This window comes from Hoplias malabaricus, chromosome 2 (genome assembly GCF_029633855.1).
Source record: "Hoplias malabaricus isolate fHopMal1 chromosome 2, fHopMal1.hap1, whole genome shotgun sequence".
Lineage (NCBI taxonomy): Eukaryota > Metazoa > Chordata > Actinopteri > Characiformes > Erythrinidae > Hoplias > Hoplias malabaricus.
The window spans coordinates 19954275-19972777 of record NC_089801.1 but is presented as its reverse complement, the minus strand read 5'-3'; the positions used below and the strand labels follow the sequence as shown (position 1 = coordinate 19972777).

Sequence of the window (18503 nt, the reverse complement as noted above, 5' to 3'; positions counted from 1 at the left end):
TTATTCTTAAGGAAATCCTCTGTAGCTTAACGGCAAGGCTTGTGGTTTGTGTCTGTTTGTGTGGATCTAGTCATAAAGCTGACCCAAGGTCAAAACACTACCTGCATGGAAAGCTAGCTCTTAGTAGAGCTATTGATCGGATAAAATCTCACCACTCTCCGCCAAGGGGATGGAATGTATGGAGGCGGCTAAGACCTTGTGAGCAGCCAAGTCTCGCTTAGATCAGAGAGATGGCTGTGCAGTGGTAGTAATGCTAGCACAACTTTATAAATGTATGGCCAGATTCCATGAATTTGTTGCTAGCTGGTTTCATCCTGAAAGTTTGTTGGGATAAATATTTTAAATATTATCTTTTGTGGACATCAGAAGGTAAGGTTTCTTAATAAATTAATCGGCAGGATGAAAACGTAATGTGAATTTAGACTAAAATACACTCCCAAACATTATGTATTGTAAACCAAATACAGTTCACCCTTGGTGAATTTCTTACGCTTGTCCAGTGTGAAAAAAAAAAAAAAAATCAGCTTTAACCCCACCTTTAACCCTAAATCTTAACCCAAAACCCTTATCTTAATCCTAAACATTAACCCAAAACCCTTATCTTAATCCTAAATCTTAACCCAAAGCACTTATCTTAACCCTAAACCTTAACCCAAAGCACTTATCTTAACCCTAAACCTTAACCCAAAACACTTATCTTAACCCTAAGCCTTAACCCAAAACCCTTATCTTAACCCCAAATCTTAACCCAAAACCCTTATCTTAATCCTAAACCTTAACCCAAAACCCTTATCTTAATCCTAAACCTTAACCCAAAACCCTTATCTTAGACCTAAACCTTAACCCAAATAACTTATCTTAACCCTAAACCTTAATCCAAAGCACTTATCTTAACCCTAAACCTTAACCCAAAGCATTTATCTTAACCCTAAACCTTAACCCAAGGCACTTATCTTAACCCTAAACCTTAACCCAAAGCACTTATCTTAACCCTAAACCTTAACCCAAAGCACTTATCTTAACCCTAAACCTTAACCCAAAGCACTTATCTTAACGCTAAACCTTAACCCAAAACCCTAACCTTAACCCTAAACCTTAACCCAAAACCCTAAACTTAACCCTAAACCTTAACCCCAAAGCACTTATCTTAACCCTCAACCTTTGCCCCAAACTGTAAACTTAACCCTAAACCTTAACCCCAAACCCTAACCCTAAAACCTAACCTTAACCCTAAAACTGCAATTTAACCTCAATCCCAACCCTAACCACAAACCCTGAACTTAAAACTAAGTCTAAACCAGTGGTTCCGCACCCACCTGTACCTTATCACCCCCCCCCCCCCCAAAAAAAAATAAATAAATAAATAAATAAATAAATAAAATGTAATAAAATACATGGAAGTTTACAATTTCGTAATTTTTTTAAACAACATCAACTTCAATCTCTAAATCAGTAGCTTAACATTATAACACCAGATACCACTTTAACATCACAAAATAGGCCACTAAATAATCTGTGCTTCAGTTTCTCACTATTTAATCTGTGTGAAACCAGGCAAAGGCAGGTGCAAGAACATAGGAATGAATGATGTTTTGGTGGGGGACATTTTTGTTGAGTCAAAGCCCATCCATAACCAGAATATTAGCTATAAGCTGATTCCTGGAGATAAGGCAGTAAAATGCTGCATTTATAACAATGTGGAACAGCATTTGATTAACGTTAACTTTAGAGAGTGACAACACACTATGGCACTTTCTCACAACGTGAACACAACTAATATTAATCTTCACTAACTCTCAGATCCTCCTCTGTTTCCCTAACAGTTAAATACAAGCCCGTTTTATAACTGTAATTATCCCTCATTGTTATCTGTTGTGCTCTCGTTACTGACCTCAGACCAGAGCTGGTCAACACTAACTTTATAAACCAGACTCTGACAGTGAAGCTTTATATTTGAACAGGTGCCTTAACAAAGGCTGTGTCTGACTCCCAGCCAAAACACGTTAACCTCTGTGGAGGATTTTCAAAATAAAGTTTTCGAAAAAAAAATCATATTTTGGTTCCAGGCAAGTTATGTTTTTCTGGTCTCTTATCTAATGATTTTTTTGTATGTTTAAGGGCTATTAATGAATCCATTGTGAGTGGGTGATTTTTATTGCGGGAGCTTTATTGGCAAAACAGAAAGGCCTTAATAAAGAAAGGAATAAAAATGCTAATTTCTTCCGACTCCGTGCTCCCCACCTGCATTACCCACACTTTGAGAAACGCTGGTCGAAGCTTAAGCCTAGCCCTAAACTCCAGAAAGTCTGCAATAAGAACTTTGTCCAACGTGTGCATTTATTACAAATTCGTGTTTCAGAATATTAAGTTCAGTTCTACCCCATTTCCTCATATACATACTCATTTTTGGAGCTCTTGATGCACACTTGGCAAAGGGAAGTAAAATGAAGCAATAAGTGTTTCATGGCCGCATCTTCACACCAAATAATTGGCTCAAAAACAAATCCTATCTCAGTCCATTACAAAGCTCTAAGCCAAGACTATTTTAACTCAACTCTCCATTTCAACAACCACACACAATCGATTAGCGTCCATCTTCCAAATGCCAAGACTTTCTGCCCATCTAATTGGCTGCGGGGCTATAATTAAAACAAGAGTCTGAATGAACAAACTTAGCTTCTCAAATTAATAACTCTGATCCTTTAACATGCAGATACTGGAGCCCAAAACATCATCAGAGGAGAAATTAATTAACCAATAGACATGTCACTCATGCAAGCTGATTAGACATCTTCCCGGAGCAGGGTTTTACCCTAAAACTGTGCTTAGCCCTTAACAGATCAAAGCCTCAACTGTAAATCCGCTCCAGCGTCTGTTTTCCTGCCTCCAGGCACAACATTCATTTTCCTTTTCCATGGCAAACGACTCTGAAATGCTGGGGATGCCATTCGCCTTGCGCTGGAAGGTAGCATTTGTTTACTGCTTGTATACATTATCATACAGACTGGGACATGTTTTGGCGACATGAAATTGGCCTTTTAAAAACCACCCTGGGCTGTTTTTCATGTAAAGGCTGCTACTCACAGTGCTACACCTACCAACACAATACACTATATGTTTAGACAACTCTCTAAAATGCACCCTTCTTGCGAATCCTCACAGAATCACAGAGTCCTCCACAGAATCACATAAAATGAATTGCAATATCCTCACACAAGCTCTATACTCGATGCAAAGTGTCAGTATTCGGATGTGGAATGGTGGGGCAGGGGGGCTGCATTCTTTGGTGTGAATCAGGTGTATTTAATACCTGAGGGATGAGTCGATGTGGTGTTTGTGATTCAGAACTAATCATCCACCATCTGATCCTGACTTTGTTAAAGTTCAAATGGCAGAATGCTATCAAATCCTGAGTGAAATGTCCCAGACATCTTGGTTAAAGCTCCTTAAAGAGCAGTAGAAGCCCTTAAAGAACCAACAGGTTGCCAAAATGTGTCTAAACTCGAGACAACTTGAGAAACTTCATCATTTAAGGTGGAATTTCAGGCTCCATTTTATGTACTAGGAAAAAAAAAGAGGTTTGTCTTTTGTGAAGCTCTTTTCGTTCTTTGCTCCAGTAAGAGCCCTCCATTGACGAGTCTTCCCTTTGAATATCATTAACATCGTTAAGAGTCTTCATTATTTATTGAGTGGCGTGATCTGACAGACACTTCCCATGCAGCAGAGAAACTAATTATTAGCCAGATACATTCAAGCCGTTTAATGTATTCCTCTGAAACTTCGCTAATCACTCATGAAATGTATGCTTCCGTCATTAATGTTCTCCCAGTTATTATTTTGTTCCTGGCATGATGTTAAATACTAATTAAGCCTAATAAATCTTTCACCACGCCGCCTCTCCTCAGGGCCAAGAAGTTCGGGGTCTGTTTGAAAGAGGAACAATTATTTTTTTGATAAATAACATTAATGTTAGAGCAGGCATATTAAAGTGGGATGGGGATGGGGAGGGGCAATAAAATATGAAATGGGGAGATAAATATTCACGGAGGAGCGAAAGCAAAAGCTAATTAAACTGTTCTGCCGCGTAATATATAAAAAAAAATAATAAAAATGGAACAAATCCTAAATCACTGCGTCTGCAAAGCATTTATTTTCATTTCCAATCGTGTGGTATAAATCAAAGCCTGCTTCTCCACTCGGCGTTCAAACAGCGAGGAGCAGAGTTACTTCCAACATTGATCACTATTAAATCCCGTCCAAATACTGTAGGAGCGGCTTGTTTGTCTTCGGAACGGAAGTGTTCTCGATGGGAAGAGGGCTCATTAATACCACAGAGGCTTTCACCTATTATAAGAAGTGCATCGCTGTCGTAATCCAAAATACACACTGCAGGACCCAGGTTAATGCACAAGTCTCAAGATGGAGACCTAGATTATTTGAGAAAAAGATTTGCACAATGTGTAATAAATTTAACAGTCATTCATAAAACAATCTGCTGCCAGTTATTTACTGTAAATGCCAATATTTACAGTAAAGTATTGTATTACTCAATTACAGTAATATGCTGTAAATTTGAAATACAGTAGTGTTCCTGTAAAAATACGGTAAATGGCTGGGAACTCTGCTGCCAGTATTTTACTGTAAAATTTACAAGAATTTTTTTTTTTTTACAATGTACGCACAAATGTTCAAAATAGCACACAAAATCCACTTTAAATTTTCCTTTGAACCTAAACCTTGAACCTAAACTTAACCCTTGACTCTAAACCCTGGACACTAAACTTAATACATAACATAAGCTTTAAAATAATAAACGTGTTTGTAACTCTCTCACATTACAGCACACTTTCTGGAGAAAGATCATGAATGCATTTATTGCAACAGTAACAGAAGGACAGTGAAAGTATATGAATTATATTGAATTAAAACAGAGATGTTTACAATTCTTACAAAGCTTCAGTGCTTTTTTTTTTTTTTTTGGTAATATATGCACTGAGTTTTTAAGCTGTCATGAGGAAGTCATCTACTTCATGGTGACCCCGTAATGGACAGTAGGGCACTTCACATGGCATTAAGATCACCATGATCAATGCCAAATGTCAGCTAGAACATTATATAACCTCCTCAGCACTGAGCAAAACAGCCATGGAACTCTGTTCTCTGGAGCAATGGAGGACTATCTCGTAGCTTAAATCCTCACACAACAAATGTGTTTATACAGCATTCTGAGTGTACAGTTCAGATTGGATGCATTCATACAGGACACGTTGTTGTGTTTTGCCTAAACTAAACAGCTCTTACCATTTCTCTGCAGCAGGCCTTGATTTGCAAGGCCCAGATGTCCCACCACACAGCTGACAGCTGCGTTAGCCAGCCAGCGCCAAGAGGATTAGCCGTGTTTATTTTCCAACGTGAAATGCGAGTTTAGTGGAGTTTTCACACCGAGAATGGAAAATGTGTGTGAGATCTGCTGAGGACCTGAGCACACGCTGCAGGGACCTGCTCCAACATCAGTATTCAATCACATAATTGCTGATAATTATGTCACATAAATGAGTTTCTTTGGAGAAACAAGGCTCAGGAGACGTTGATTTCCATTGTCCAGGGCTCTGTAAGAAAGACGGGAGCGTGTCGTTCTAGTAATGAGGACTGTTTCCTGCAAAAAACCCTCGGCCCAAGGATATTTGAGAGGCCTGCGGTGCAAAGACTGTAGTCACTGATCTACAAAGACATGGGAAAACATTGATCCCTCACTTTCCATCATCTTGAATTGGGATCAAACCCGTACAGGAGAGGGCCCAGTAGCTTACTTACACTATTGGAGGGACATTTGGCATGGTCTGGGTCCACATGTCCATAGAGAAACAAGAACCACTCCTGAATGACAGCATTGTTTTGAGGTGGCCATTGTTTCCTTTACATGTGCTAAGATTTGGTACAGCTGCAGTTGCAGAGTCTAAATCACTTTTTTCTTTTTAGCGCTGTCCTGAAATCAAGGTTAAGGCTGGGGGTGGTTCCTAAAAATACTACATAGATTTCCTTAAATGACACTGTAAAAAGTAAAACTGAACAAAGGTTGATTTGCTGTATTCCCCTGGAACCGCAGGAAAAATGGGGTGGAGGGAGAAAATAACAGATATATCTCTTCAAAATCCACAGCTGAAATGCCCTTATGCAAGAGACCAAACCCTCAACTGCTTTGTGGATGCTGACGTGGCTGCTGACCGCTCACTGCCACTAATCACTAGTGTGTGTGTATTTCACTGCCATGAAAGAGTTAAAGGAGCTCTACGTAATATTTTTACTTCAAGATTACACCTTCCAAATAATTGTGATGCTCCACTAAGCTGCAATAGGATGAACATTGCTTCTTCCATTGCTGTTCTGGGTTCTGCACTGCAGGGACTGCGCTATGTAACTTTTGGAGGAGGGTAGGAAACTCTTCACCATGATCTCAACTCGGTGGAACTCCTGGACCCTGAGCTGATGAACGACTCCATGGTCCAGTGCAGTGGGCTTTATTTTGAGCAAATGCTGCATTTTAAAGTATCTCCTCATTAGAAGAAGTGCTTAGATATGCAGGGAGATAGAGTGCAAGCCATATATTCCAAAATCAAATACAGCAAAGCACAAGAGCTCAACTCAAACCGGAGGAACTCTCAAGGGCCATAAATCACTAACCTCACCTTTAAGAAGTGCATTACTTTTGGCATAGACTGTATAACACTCGGGCATGTCTCATAGCAGCTTAAATATCCCCCATAATGGACTAGAATCTCCTTAGTATATAATTCCTTGGACGACAGGCTTTTAAGCTCAAATTTACGGCCCGATAAATGGACGTTTAAAATAAACCAGCAAATCACAAGGCCGCCGCGGCTTTTACTACGCATCGGGTGTGATTTAATATCTCCGGAAAGTCTCGCAAGAAAGGAACAGAAGCTTGTGATCGAACCTGATATTGTAAACGTGGCAGAAAAGTGTGCTACAAAGTGTGAGTGTTAGATGCAGTTCAGAGGCGAAATAAATAGCTGCGTCCCCCAGAGGCTTTTCGTGTCAACGGCAGGTTTGGAGCCTATCACTTAGCATCAGGAATAAAGAGGTGGGAGGCAGTGACATGGCGAGGGTTTTATTTTTCTTCTTCTTTTTTTTTTTTTTTGCCTTCAGGAAGAGCGTAGGAACACAATGAACTACGCTTCACATTGGGCGAGAGATAAACTCAGAGCCAGATGCACAAGGCCTTTTTATCCCAACACGACATCAACAACTTCAGGGAAAAGTTTGAGAAACATGATGCTTACTGTTTGTTTCTGCGTATTTGAATAACAATGTTCTTATATCCAAACTTATACGGAAATAAGTGCATTGCTCAGCCCAAAGGGGACCTTGCTTCAGCTGCGCGATCACCCACCAAACAACTACACACTCGTCGACTTATGATTCTGGCTCACATTCCCGACCCCAGCCCCCGGAGACTTGACCCAGGGGGCTTTCTAAAGCTTCACTGCTGGCCGTGCGCTGCCTCTGTAACAAGATAACTGTGAGGTAACAAGCCGTGGAAGAAGACAGAGCTTCGACCCAGGAGGTGGAGCTCGGAGCCAAGGAGAGCCATGTGGCCTCAGCCCTGCCTCGGTCAGCGCAGCTCAGCTCAGGGCCTGGCTCTGAGCTCTGCTTCCCGGGTTGCAGCTCTGGTTTCTTCCACGGCTCGTTACCTCTCTGGGCAGGTGCTGCACGGCCAGTGGTGAGGCCTCAGTGAGCTATAAACTTATTAGATGATGTTATTCGGTTGCTGTCCAACTTTAATCTGAGACTGAGGTCTCTATAAAGGTGTTCTCCCTGTGTCAGCGTGGGTTTAATCTGGGCAAACTTGTTTGCACCCACAGTCTAAAAACACGATGGTAGGTGGATTGGCTGTGTAAACCTGTCCGCAGGTGTGTGTGTGTGTGTGTGTGTGTGTGTGTGTGTGTGTGTGTGAGTGTGAGAGAGTAACCTGGTGAATGTGTAATACTCTGTAATTGACTAGTAGTGTGTTCTTTCCCTGTGCCTAATGATATTGGGTAGACTTCAGATTCAGATTTAGATGCTCTGGTCAATGAATAAATGAATGAATGAGCGAGTGAGTGAGTGAGTGAATCGAATAATAAATGGATGAGTGAACAAACAAGCAAATGAATGAATGAATAAATGAATTAATAGATTAAGGACTTGTTGAACGAACTAATATATGGATGAACTGATGAATGAATGATCACATGAATTGGTGGATGGATGAATGAATTAATAAATTAATAAATTGACAAATGAACAAATGAATGCATGAATGAATGAATGAATGAATGAATGGATGGATGAATGAATGAATGAATGAACTGATGCGCATGAGTGGATGAATGGATGAATGCATGAGTGAATGGATGAATGATACTGGAAATCACTGAGCAGTTGTTTTTTTCACGTGTGCAGTAACGTTTTACAATTGTTTTCCAAGTAGAAAGTATTTATTTTCCAAAAAATTGTTGATAAAAATAGTGATGATGACGTTGATAATGACGGTGACGATGATGATGTTGATGATGGTGATCATGAAGATAAGAGTGAAGTTGAGGTAAATGAACAGTTCAGACAACTTTAAATAAAAATGAATGTAATGATGAATGAACAAATGAATTAATTCCTCTCACCGGACTTCCCCGGGGTCTTCCGTGACCAGAACATCTGTCTTGCAGCTAGCAATGGGGTTGATGGACAGCTCCACGGGTGGCACCACAAAGCTCTTGCTGACTGGCAGCCAAAGGCCTTGGCCCAAACTGTACGATGACCTACAATAAAAACAAAAGACACCACCACTCAGTGCTCTTTAACAACATTAGCATCACAGAAAGTGTCATCTTCACATCACTGCCTTTACACTTACACACTGGTGTCAAACTGACCAATAGGAAGGTTCTAGATTTACACAACGTTACATGAACATCCTGAGGCTGTGTTCAGACAGTGAGGCTGTAAAGGTTAAACCTTGCAGCTGAGCCAGTGATTTCCTGTAATTCCTGATATAGCCGTTATTGAGGGGCTTACCATCACAGATGACACAGAGTCATCAGAAGGACCACCGCATCAATAAACCACATCAGGAGAATGATCAACAAGGCTGCTCTATCTCTATTGACAGTTCCGTCTTTAACCGTACCCCCACCACACACACACACACAATAATATTTACATACCTCAAAACAGTTTACCCTCCACTAAAGTGACCAACTCATTCACATTTCAGCTTACATTATTCAACTGAATTAATGTTATCCTCGTTTAACCCAATCCGTGCAGTGAAACACACATTTACACACACTACTGAACAGCAGGGGGCAGTGCTAACACTAATAAACCCTAATAAATAGAAAATAAAACCCATTTCACTGTAAACATATACATTTATTCACAACAATGGTTTTCAGTATCAAATAATAACCTTCAAAATTCATAGTATAAATAAAAAGAAACTAAATTAATATCATGTAACGAAACAGCCACTACATTGATATTTAAAATGTTGGATGTATCATTAACTCCGCAATCACCCTATTTTAAATGCAACCATCCCTTCAGAGGGGACCCACTCTACTGAGCCTAAACTGGATCATTCTGAAAGGACAGAACATTTACATATTCATCTGTTCAAAACATCAAATATAATAAATATTCACTAATTAATATTGTTTGCTGTTTGATTGGTTACAGTTTCATCAACACAGATAGAAATGCTCTAAGAATTAACCCCAGTTCACGTCACCTTGTGTTTACTTTTATTGACACTGGATGCTAAAAACTGCTTGGCGATGTTCTTCATAAAGCACTTACTGCTGTCTCCAGTGAACGGATCATTAGCTCACAGAAATTAATCTACTCCTCCACGAATCAGGAATATTAAGTGGATCTCCTTCCGCTCTGAGTTTTTACTAATCACTCGCTGCAAATCGGACTTTCTGGAAGTCACCCTGAATCTTTCCCCCAGCTGATGACAAGCTGCTAATTAGCATATGGCTTTGTGAAGTAACAGAGCCTATCTGTAATATGCAAATGAGAGGGCAAGGCCAATTTCACTTCCTTATGAACTTGCTACACTTAATGTATTTACAAAGTCAACAAAAATAAGAATTTTAATTATTTAAATTTAGATTATTTAAGTAGTTTATTTAGATTTATTTGTAGGATTTGAAATTGTGAATATATAAACAATCAAACATACGCAAACACAAATCTGGACAATTCCAACGTATCGTGCTTCCATACATTGCTTTGCTCAGTGCAGACTCTACATCTAATCTGAGTAGCAAAGCGATTCTCATGTTATTGCCATGTAATATAACATATAATCATGTTACTACAGAGTAATAACTCAGCAAATCCACATTAAAAGCCCTAGCCTTTCCAAAACTCCTTGTCCATCACTTGTCAGCATTAGCTCTTATAAAGCTTGACCACTAAGCAAAGATGGACCCTGACCTATGATATAGACAAGTACATAGTGAATCAGACCGGATCAATACACACTCCTGCTCATAAATAACACACCCATGGTCCAGCTCATCAGCTGACACTAGAACTGCCATCGATTGGCTCCTTCTCTGAATCATCCATCACCTCCAGAGCGGCTGCATTAAATGATTGTGTCGAGAGTGGGATGACAGCTCGGGTAAGTAAGGTGGCGGAGGAGGTGGGGGGGGGTCTATTTGAGACCCCATTTTTTCAGCTGGTGTTTATTTTCTTTACAGCTTGGCAAGGATTTTATAATGGATAAAAACAAACAGCATTCTGCAGACTGTGTGTGTAGAAAGCTAGGAAACATTCACCTCATGCGCTTTGTAAATTTGCTAATTAAACGGTGATGGACTGTTAATTGGCAAGGCAAGAAATTATAATTACTATACGTAATGATTATGGCACGCTCCAGCCTCGGCAGCGCAATCAGTCAGAACAGACGGATTGAGCTAATTAAGCGATGCTGGTGCGTTCATAATAGCTAAGTCTCTGCATAAGGCAGCATTCATAGAGTGTAATCCACTTATTTAACAAAATTACCCACCAACACCTTCACAGTCAGTGCGTCTGAAGCTAAGGATCCAGTCTATAGGCTTGTTCATGTGTTATTACTTTGTAATTACTGTGCTATACTGTTAAATTGCATTTTACAATTTTCAATGAGCTTTATTATACAGTGGCCAAATGATCAGAAACGTCTATTGTGTAGGTGTATAAGGTTTGCCGGTATAATTTGATTTGCTGGAGTTGTGACAGATATTTCTGGATCTCTATTAACGCTTAATAAAGTCTACATTTCTCTCTGTACATTTCTCAATTCTACTTTTTTCTTTATTTGTTGGTAGTTTTTGTCTTCTCCAAATCCTAAATATAGCACCGGACAATCTCCCAAGGTTGGACTTGCCAAAGAAATCAATTGCCGGTCATAAAAATCCTTTGCCGTTGCCTATAAATCCAGCCTCCAGTCGCTGTAGCCCTCAGCCTTCATCTGAAATGTCATGGAAAATACACCCATCAAGAAACAGAACCATCAAAAAAAAAAAAAGCCATTCTATGAAAGCTCCAGAAAAAGCCCAGAGCCAGGACTTTGCCTCAGGCTAGAGTGGTCCTGCAGCCCCCCTAGTGTTGGGCCCTGGGGCTTTGGTCTGACCTTGCTCAGCTCAGAAAGCAGCATCCGGAAGGACACCCTGTTTAAGATGAGTCTTTCCAGACAGAGGCAGATGTCTGGGGAGCGTCTCTCAGCCACTACCTCTTCATTCGTTCAGACAGGGAGGAGAGATATAGGCGGCTCTCACCTGAAGATCTTCTCTGGCGCCTGCTCCCCAGTGACCAAGTCATAACCCCTCTCCAGGTTGGAGTACGGCCACGGCCTAAGGAGCCAACGTGAGAGAGATTCATAAAACATACAGCATGAATTATGCAACACCACACATGGGAAATAATGGAATATCAATAAAACAATCACAGGCGGCTATCAGTTCAGCACTGGACATGTGTATTTGAAGTGACGGTGGCCACTCTCTGGTCTGCAGTGGGGCAGTGTTTACACAGTGTATCAGACAAATTTTATAGGGCAGAAATCAGTAAAAGTATTTCCCAACATTTTTCTGTGTTCACATCTAATTTAACATCTGTTTTCATTATATTTTAACAGCAGTGTCATTTTTTACTTCTCAGTGCAGAATGTAGAGCTTTGTATCATATATAAACCTCACTGTGTAGCTGTTCCTTCTGTCTCCATCAGTATGAGCTCTGCCAGAACAACCACGTGTCAGAGTCTGAACTTTGTTGGTGGAGTTTGATGTAAGAATCTCATTGGTGGAGTTTGACAGTGAGGTTTTATTGGACGAGCCTCTGTTCTGGAGTTAATTAACATTCACAGCCAGAGTGACAGAGGCTAGTAACACTTCACTGGGTCTTCAGAGAGGTGAAGATGATTTCTGTACTCTCTCTCTCACCCCTCTCTCTCTCTCACCCCTCTCCCTCTCTCTCTCTCTTGCTCTCTCACTCTCTCTATCTCACCTCTCTCTCTTACCCCTCTCCCTCTCTCTCTCTCTCTCTTTCTCTCTCTCTCTCTCTCCCATCCCTCTCCCCCTCTCCCTCTCTCTCTCTCTCTCTCTCTCTCTCACCCTCTCTCTCTCTCTCTCTCTCTCTCTCACTCTCTCTATCTCACCTCTCTCTCTATCTCTATCTCTCTCCCCATCAGTCTCTTACCTCTCTCTCTCTCTCTTTCTCTCTCTCTCTGCCTTATTCCACTCCCTCTTCACTCATTATTTTTCCTATTCTTCTCTTTTTTCTTTCAATTTATCCTTCCTTCTCTAACATTATTTGTTTGATAGAGGATGTGTTTGTGTGTGTGTGTGTGTGTGTGTGTGTGTGTGTGTGTACAGCATGTGAGTGTTTACCCCTCATTGCGGCCCCAGTCTGTACGAACACAGAGGTGTTTGTGTTCAGGGTCGGGCGAGTAACCGTCCAAACAACTGCATTCTCCTGTAAAGAGCAGAGAGAAAGAGAGAGCATTCATTTATCTGACTGACAAATAAATTACTATTGTGTATTGCCCTCAGCTGAACCCTCCCTCCTTATGTATCATACACTGCACTCGTGTTCAATAAACCCTCAGCAGGGTCGTGTTAACCCTTTCTGTGCCTCCACCATTTCTCCTTCAGCCTGACCTCCTCCAACTCTTCTACAAGCCCATCACCTTTCTATTTAGTTTACATAGCGCAGTAACCAGCCGCAGCAGAATGTGACCACACCGTGACTTCGGAGCAGAACCTTCTTTAACCCACTATTAAGTATGGATGGATTTGTAGAAATATAAACAAGATAAAGTTTGTGACATTGTCATTGAAAAATTGAGAAAAAAAAATATTTATCACAATGTGATACTATTACTCTATCTCTCTCTCTCTGTCTCTCTCTCTCTCTGTCTCTCTCTTTCTCTCTCTCTCTCTCTCTCGCTATTTAGTTTACTACATTATTTCAACACAGCAGCTGCCCTTCACACTGTGTGAGAATTTCACGAGGAATGAACCTATAGAAATGCTCCAAACATTGAAAGTTAAACCCCACCCCTTGTAAAGTTACTATTTTGGGATACATGTTTTTAATTGGACAGCAACAGTATAATGAATACAATGTAATATATCGTGGTGACTACGTAATTAATCAGCTATAACAATGTGATATCAAGAGTTTTGTACATATACAGCAAATCTATGTTTCTTAATTACATGTAGTATACTAGATATTTTCTTAGCACACATTTACCTATAAACACACTAAAAGTATGTAACTGCAATGAAATACCCCACTAAACACTACATCTACAGTTCTTAAATGAGTGAACCGTAACAGTGCAAAATAAATGTTATGTAAGTATGTAATAACATGTAAATACATAACATTAACTAATTACTCAATCATTTTCAAACAGTAATCCCTATTTACATGTGACTACATAATTAACACTACGTCAATAAGTTTGAAGAGTACACAGCAAAATCTCCAGTGTTAAATCAACACTATTACCGTTCACTTAACACATTAACAGCATTAATTCAACACTAATAGTGTTGATTTAACACTGGTGACAGTAATTGTGCATTTCTAATTGAACTGGCCTCTACAACATAGAGATCGTCAACTTTCAATGAACAATATGAGTTACACGTTTATAAGAATGTAATTACAAGAATCTACATAATAACTACATGATCATATTGGAATAGGGCCAGAATGATAATAAATATTCTCATACAGTGGTTATTATTGTGCATTTTACAACCTCCTGCCCTTTAAAGAGCGTAAGCTGAAGAATCGGTCATTTCAGCTCAGTCAAGGTCATGGTCAGTCTTCGGAGAGAGTGTGTGGAATGATGTGAGTCGAGAATAGGCCAGATACACACATACACACACACACACACACACAATTCAGGATATGAAAGAAAGCCCCAGAGAAAGCAGCACAGATAGAGCTGGAGAGTTCCTATTCAGACATTGACAGAGGTGTGCTATTGAAGTGGTGGGAGCTTGTAATTTTCCTTTTATTTTTATTTTTTTTACACAACCCACTGCAACCAAGCTGAACTTTCACTCAGAGGGAATTTCAGAGTGTGTGAATGTGAGCATCCATTTCCCCTCTGTCCTAAATAACACACTCTATTACGAATTCTGGACAAAACAATAATAAATCAATACATAACTCACCTACAATCATTCATTCATTATCTGTAACCCTTATCCAGTTCAGGGTCGCAGTGTGTCCAGAGCCTACCTGGAATCATTGGGCGCAAGGCGGGAATACTGCAAGACTGCGACACTAACCTGCTGCGCCACCGTGCCGCCCTCACCTCCAATCAATAGAAGCTAAAACAAGTCATAATCTGAGTGTTAATGAGGAGTTCTAAATGAAGCAAAATAAAGGTTCATTCTTATTGGTCAGTCAGTGGATACGACGGCTTCGATGGTGTGAGCAGAAGCTCCTAAACCTTGAGACTTGCTCTGGAACTGGGTTGGCCTTAGGTGCGGCCTGATGGTCAGGCATCGAGACGGCAGGCAGAACACAGACCACATCATAGCATATGGACACTGGTGAAGCTCTGGCTCACTCTGTGCTGGCAAACGACACGTGCACTAAATGTGGCCTGTGGATTAATAAATGCTTGTAAGGCCACACTTCGCAAAAGAGATCTGAACCCTTTCTGACTGAGATATGTCTGCGCTGACCAGGGAAAGCAGCATGAGACACAAAAGTGGCCCAAATATTGACCTCTGGTGACACATGGTGTTTATGTAGTGCTCAAGTGCCATCACCGATTATAGCAAGGAGACCGTAACTTAAAGTACAGTACATATTTTCACATAAACGTATACAAACCAAATGTTCAAAGCTTTTTTTTTTATTATTATTTATTTTCCACAACAGTGAATAAATGCAGATATCAAAATACCGAGGTCAGTTTAATGAGATTTACAAAATGCTCCTGAATGAAACAGATGTTTTCCAGCGCTCTGCTTGTGCTCCGCTGATTTAATGCACACAGAAATCAGAGGAAAAGAAAAAGAAAAAAAAAGAAGGAGTGAGTTCTCGTGTTTTTTTTCAGCTCCATTGTGGCTCCCAGGAAGCTGATTTATGATCTGTCAAAACATATGAGCCACAGGATTCATAAATCAGAGAGGAATAGAAAAACAAGAGGCAGAATAATAAAAAAAAATCTTTTCTCGCTGTAAACTTTGAGCACTGCTGTTTTCTTTCCTTTTTTCCTCCAGTTCAGGGTTCACCCTCTGTCCAGTGGAAATCTCTGACGGAACACACTGCTGGTGATTGTGGATGTTTTTCCACATCAAGGTAAAAGAAACAGCTCAGATTTGTTCTACAATCTTGAAAATCAGTTTTAGTTTTTCTCAATCTTCAGTCAGGTTCCGTTAAAGCAGGGGCTGTCCGACTGACCTCATACAACAACTGCTATAAATATAAATATAAATATAAATATATAAATAACCCTACCTCAACACTGGGCATGAATGTTATCATCTAACATGATCTAACATCTATTTAACATCGCCAACGCTAAAGTATCCCTTAGCTTTAATTGTCCAGATGATTATACAGATGTTAACATAGTGTATATCTATGTGGGCTGCACTGTGTCTTGGTGGTGAGCAGGTTCACCTCTCAGTGCTGGGATCTTGGGTTCAAGTCTCGTCTGGGTGGAGTTTCCATGTTCTCCCTGTGTATGTGTGGGTTTCCTCCCACAGTCCAGAAACACGGTGGTTAGGTGAAGTGGCTTCTCTAACAACTGTCCTGGTGTGAGTGACTGAGTGGGTATGTGAATGAGTGTGTGTGTGTGTGTGTGACTGAGTGAGTATGTTAATGAGTGTGTGTGTGTTTGTGTGAGTGACTGAGTGAGTATGTGAATGAGTGTGTGTGTTTGTGTGAGTGACTGAGTGAGTATGTTAATGAGTGTGTGTGTGTTTGTGTGAGTGACTGAGTGAGTATGTGAATGAGTGTGTGTGTTTGTGTGAGTGACTGATTGAGTATGTTAATGAGTGTGTGTGTTTGTGTAAGTGACTGAGTACGTGAATGAGTGTGTGTGTTTGTGTGAGTGACTGAGTGGGTATGTGAATGAGTGTGTGTGTTTGTGTAAGTGACTGAGTGAGTATGTGAATGAGTGTGTGTGTGTGTGTGTGTGACTGAGTGAGTATGTGAATGAGTGTGTGTGTTTGTGTAAGTGACTGAGTACGTGAATGAGTGTGTGTGTTTGTGTGAGTGACTGAGTGGGTATGTGAATGAGTGTGTGTGTGTGTGTGTGTGTGTGTGTGTGTGTGACTGAGTGAGTATGTTAATGAGTGTGTGTGTGTATGTGTGAGTGACTGAGTGAGTATGTTAATGAGTGTGTGTGTGTTTGTGTGAGTGACTGAGTGAGTATGTGAATGAGTGTGTGTGTTTGTGTGAGTGACTGAGTGAGTATGTGAATGAGTGTGTGTGTTTGTGTAAGTGACTGAGTGAGTATGTGAATGAGTGTGTGTGTGTGTGACTGAGTGAGTATGTGAATGAGTGTGTGTGTTTGTGTGAGTAACTGAGTGAGTATGTTAATGAGTGTGTATGTGTTTGTGTGAGTGACTGAGTGAGTATGTGAATGAGTGTGTGTGCTTGTGTGAGTGACTGATTGAGTATGTTAATGAGTGTGTGTGTTTGTGTAAGTGACTGAGTGAGTATGTGAATGAGTGTGTGTGTGTGTGTGTGTGTGTGTGTGACTGAGTGAGTATGTGGATGAGTGTGTGTGTTTGTGTAAGTGACTGAGTATGTGAATGAGTGTGTGTGTTTGTGTGAGTGACTGAGTGGGTATGTGAATGAGTGTGTGTGTGTGTGTGTGTGTGTGTGTGTGTGTGACTGAGTGAGTATGTTAATGAGTGTGTGTGTGTTTGTGTGAGTGACTGAGTGAGTATGTTAATGAGTGTGTGTGTGTTTGTGTGAGTGACTGAGTGAGTATGTGAATGAGTGTGTGTGTTTGTGTGAGTGACTGATTGAGTATGTTAATGAGTGTGTGTGTTTGTGTAAGTGACTGAGTGAGTATGTGAATGAGTGTGTGTGTGTGTGTGACTGAGTGAGTATGTGAATGAGTTTGTGTGTTTGTGTAAGTGACTGAGTATGTGAATGAGTGTGTGTGTTTGTGTGAGTGACTGAGTGGGTATGTGAATGAGTGTGTGTGTGTGTGTGTGTGTGTGACTGAGTGAGTATGTTAATGAGTGTGTGTGTGTTTGTGTGAGTGACTGAGTGAGTATGTGAATGAGTGTGTGTGTTTGTGTAAGTGACTGAGTGGGTATGTGAATGAGTGTGTGTGTTTGTGTAAGTGACTGAGTGGGTATGTGAATGAGTGTGTGTGTGTGTGTGTGTGTGTGACTGAGTGAGTATGTTAATGAGTGTGTGTGTGTTTGTGTGAGTGACTGAGTGAGTATGTGAATGAGTGTGTGTGTTTGTGTAAGTGACTGAGTATGTGAATGAGTGTGTGTGTTTGTGTGAGTGACTGAGTGGGTATGTGAATGAGTGTATGTGTGTGTGTGTGTGACTGAGTGAGTATGTTAATGAGTGTGTGTGTGTTTGTGTGAGTGACTGAGTGAGTATGTGAATGAGTGTGTGTGTTTGTGTGAGTGACTGATTGAGTATGTTAATGAGTGCGTGTGTTTGTGTAAGTGACTGAGTGAGTATGTAAATGAGTGTGTGTGTGTTTGTGTGAGTGACTGAGTGAGTATGTTAATGAGTGTGTGTGTTTGTGTAAGTGACTGAGTGAGTATGTTAATGAGTGTGTGTGTTTGTGTGAGTGACTGAGTGAATATGTGAATGAGTGTGTGTGTTTGTGTAAGTGACTGAGTGAGTATGTTAATGAGTGTGTGTGTTTGTGTGAGTGACTGAGTGAATATGTGAATGAGTGTGTGTGTTTGTGTGAGTGACTGAGTGAG

The 18503-nt window shown here is 40.5% G+C and overlaps 1 protein-coding gene across 1 annotated transcript in view; it reads right to left on the bottom strand.

Moving 5' to 3' along the window:
• LOC136675087 (astrotactin-2-like) overlaps nucleotides 1-18503 on the bottom strand; it is a 469599-nt gene that overhangs the window by 177314 nt on the left and 273782 nt on the right. Inside the window, exons 8-10 of the mRNA XM_066651501.1 lie at nucleotides 12945-13029; nucleotides 11835-11909; nucleotides 8682-8819 (exon numbers count right to left, since the gene is read on the bottom strand). Coding sequence (XP_066507598.1) covers nucleotides 8682-8819; nucleotides 11835-11909; nucleotides 12945-13029 — 298 coding nt within the window. The remainder of the gene's footprint in view (nucleotides 1-8681; nucleotides 8820-11834; nucleotides 11910-12944; nucleotides 13030-18503) is intronic.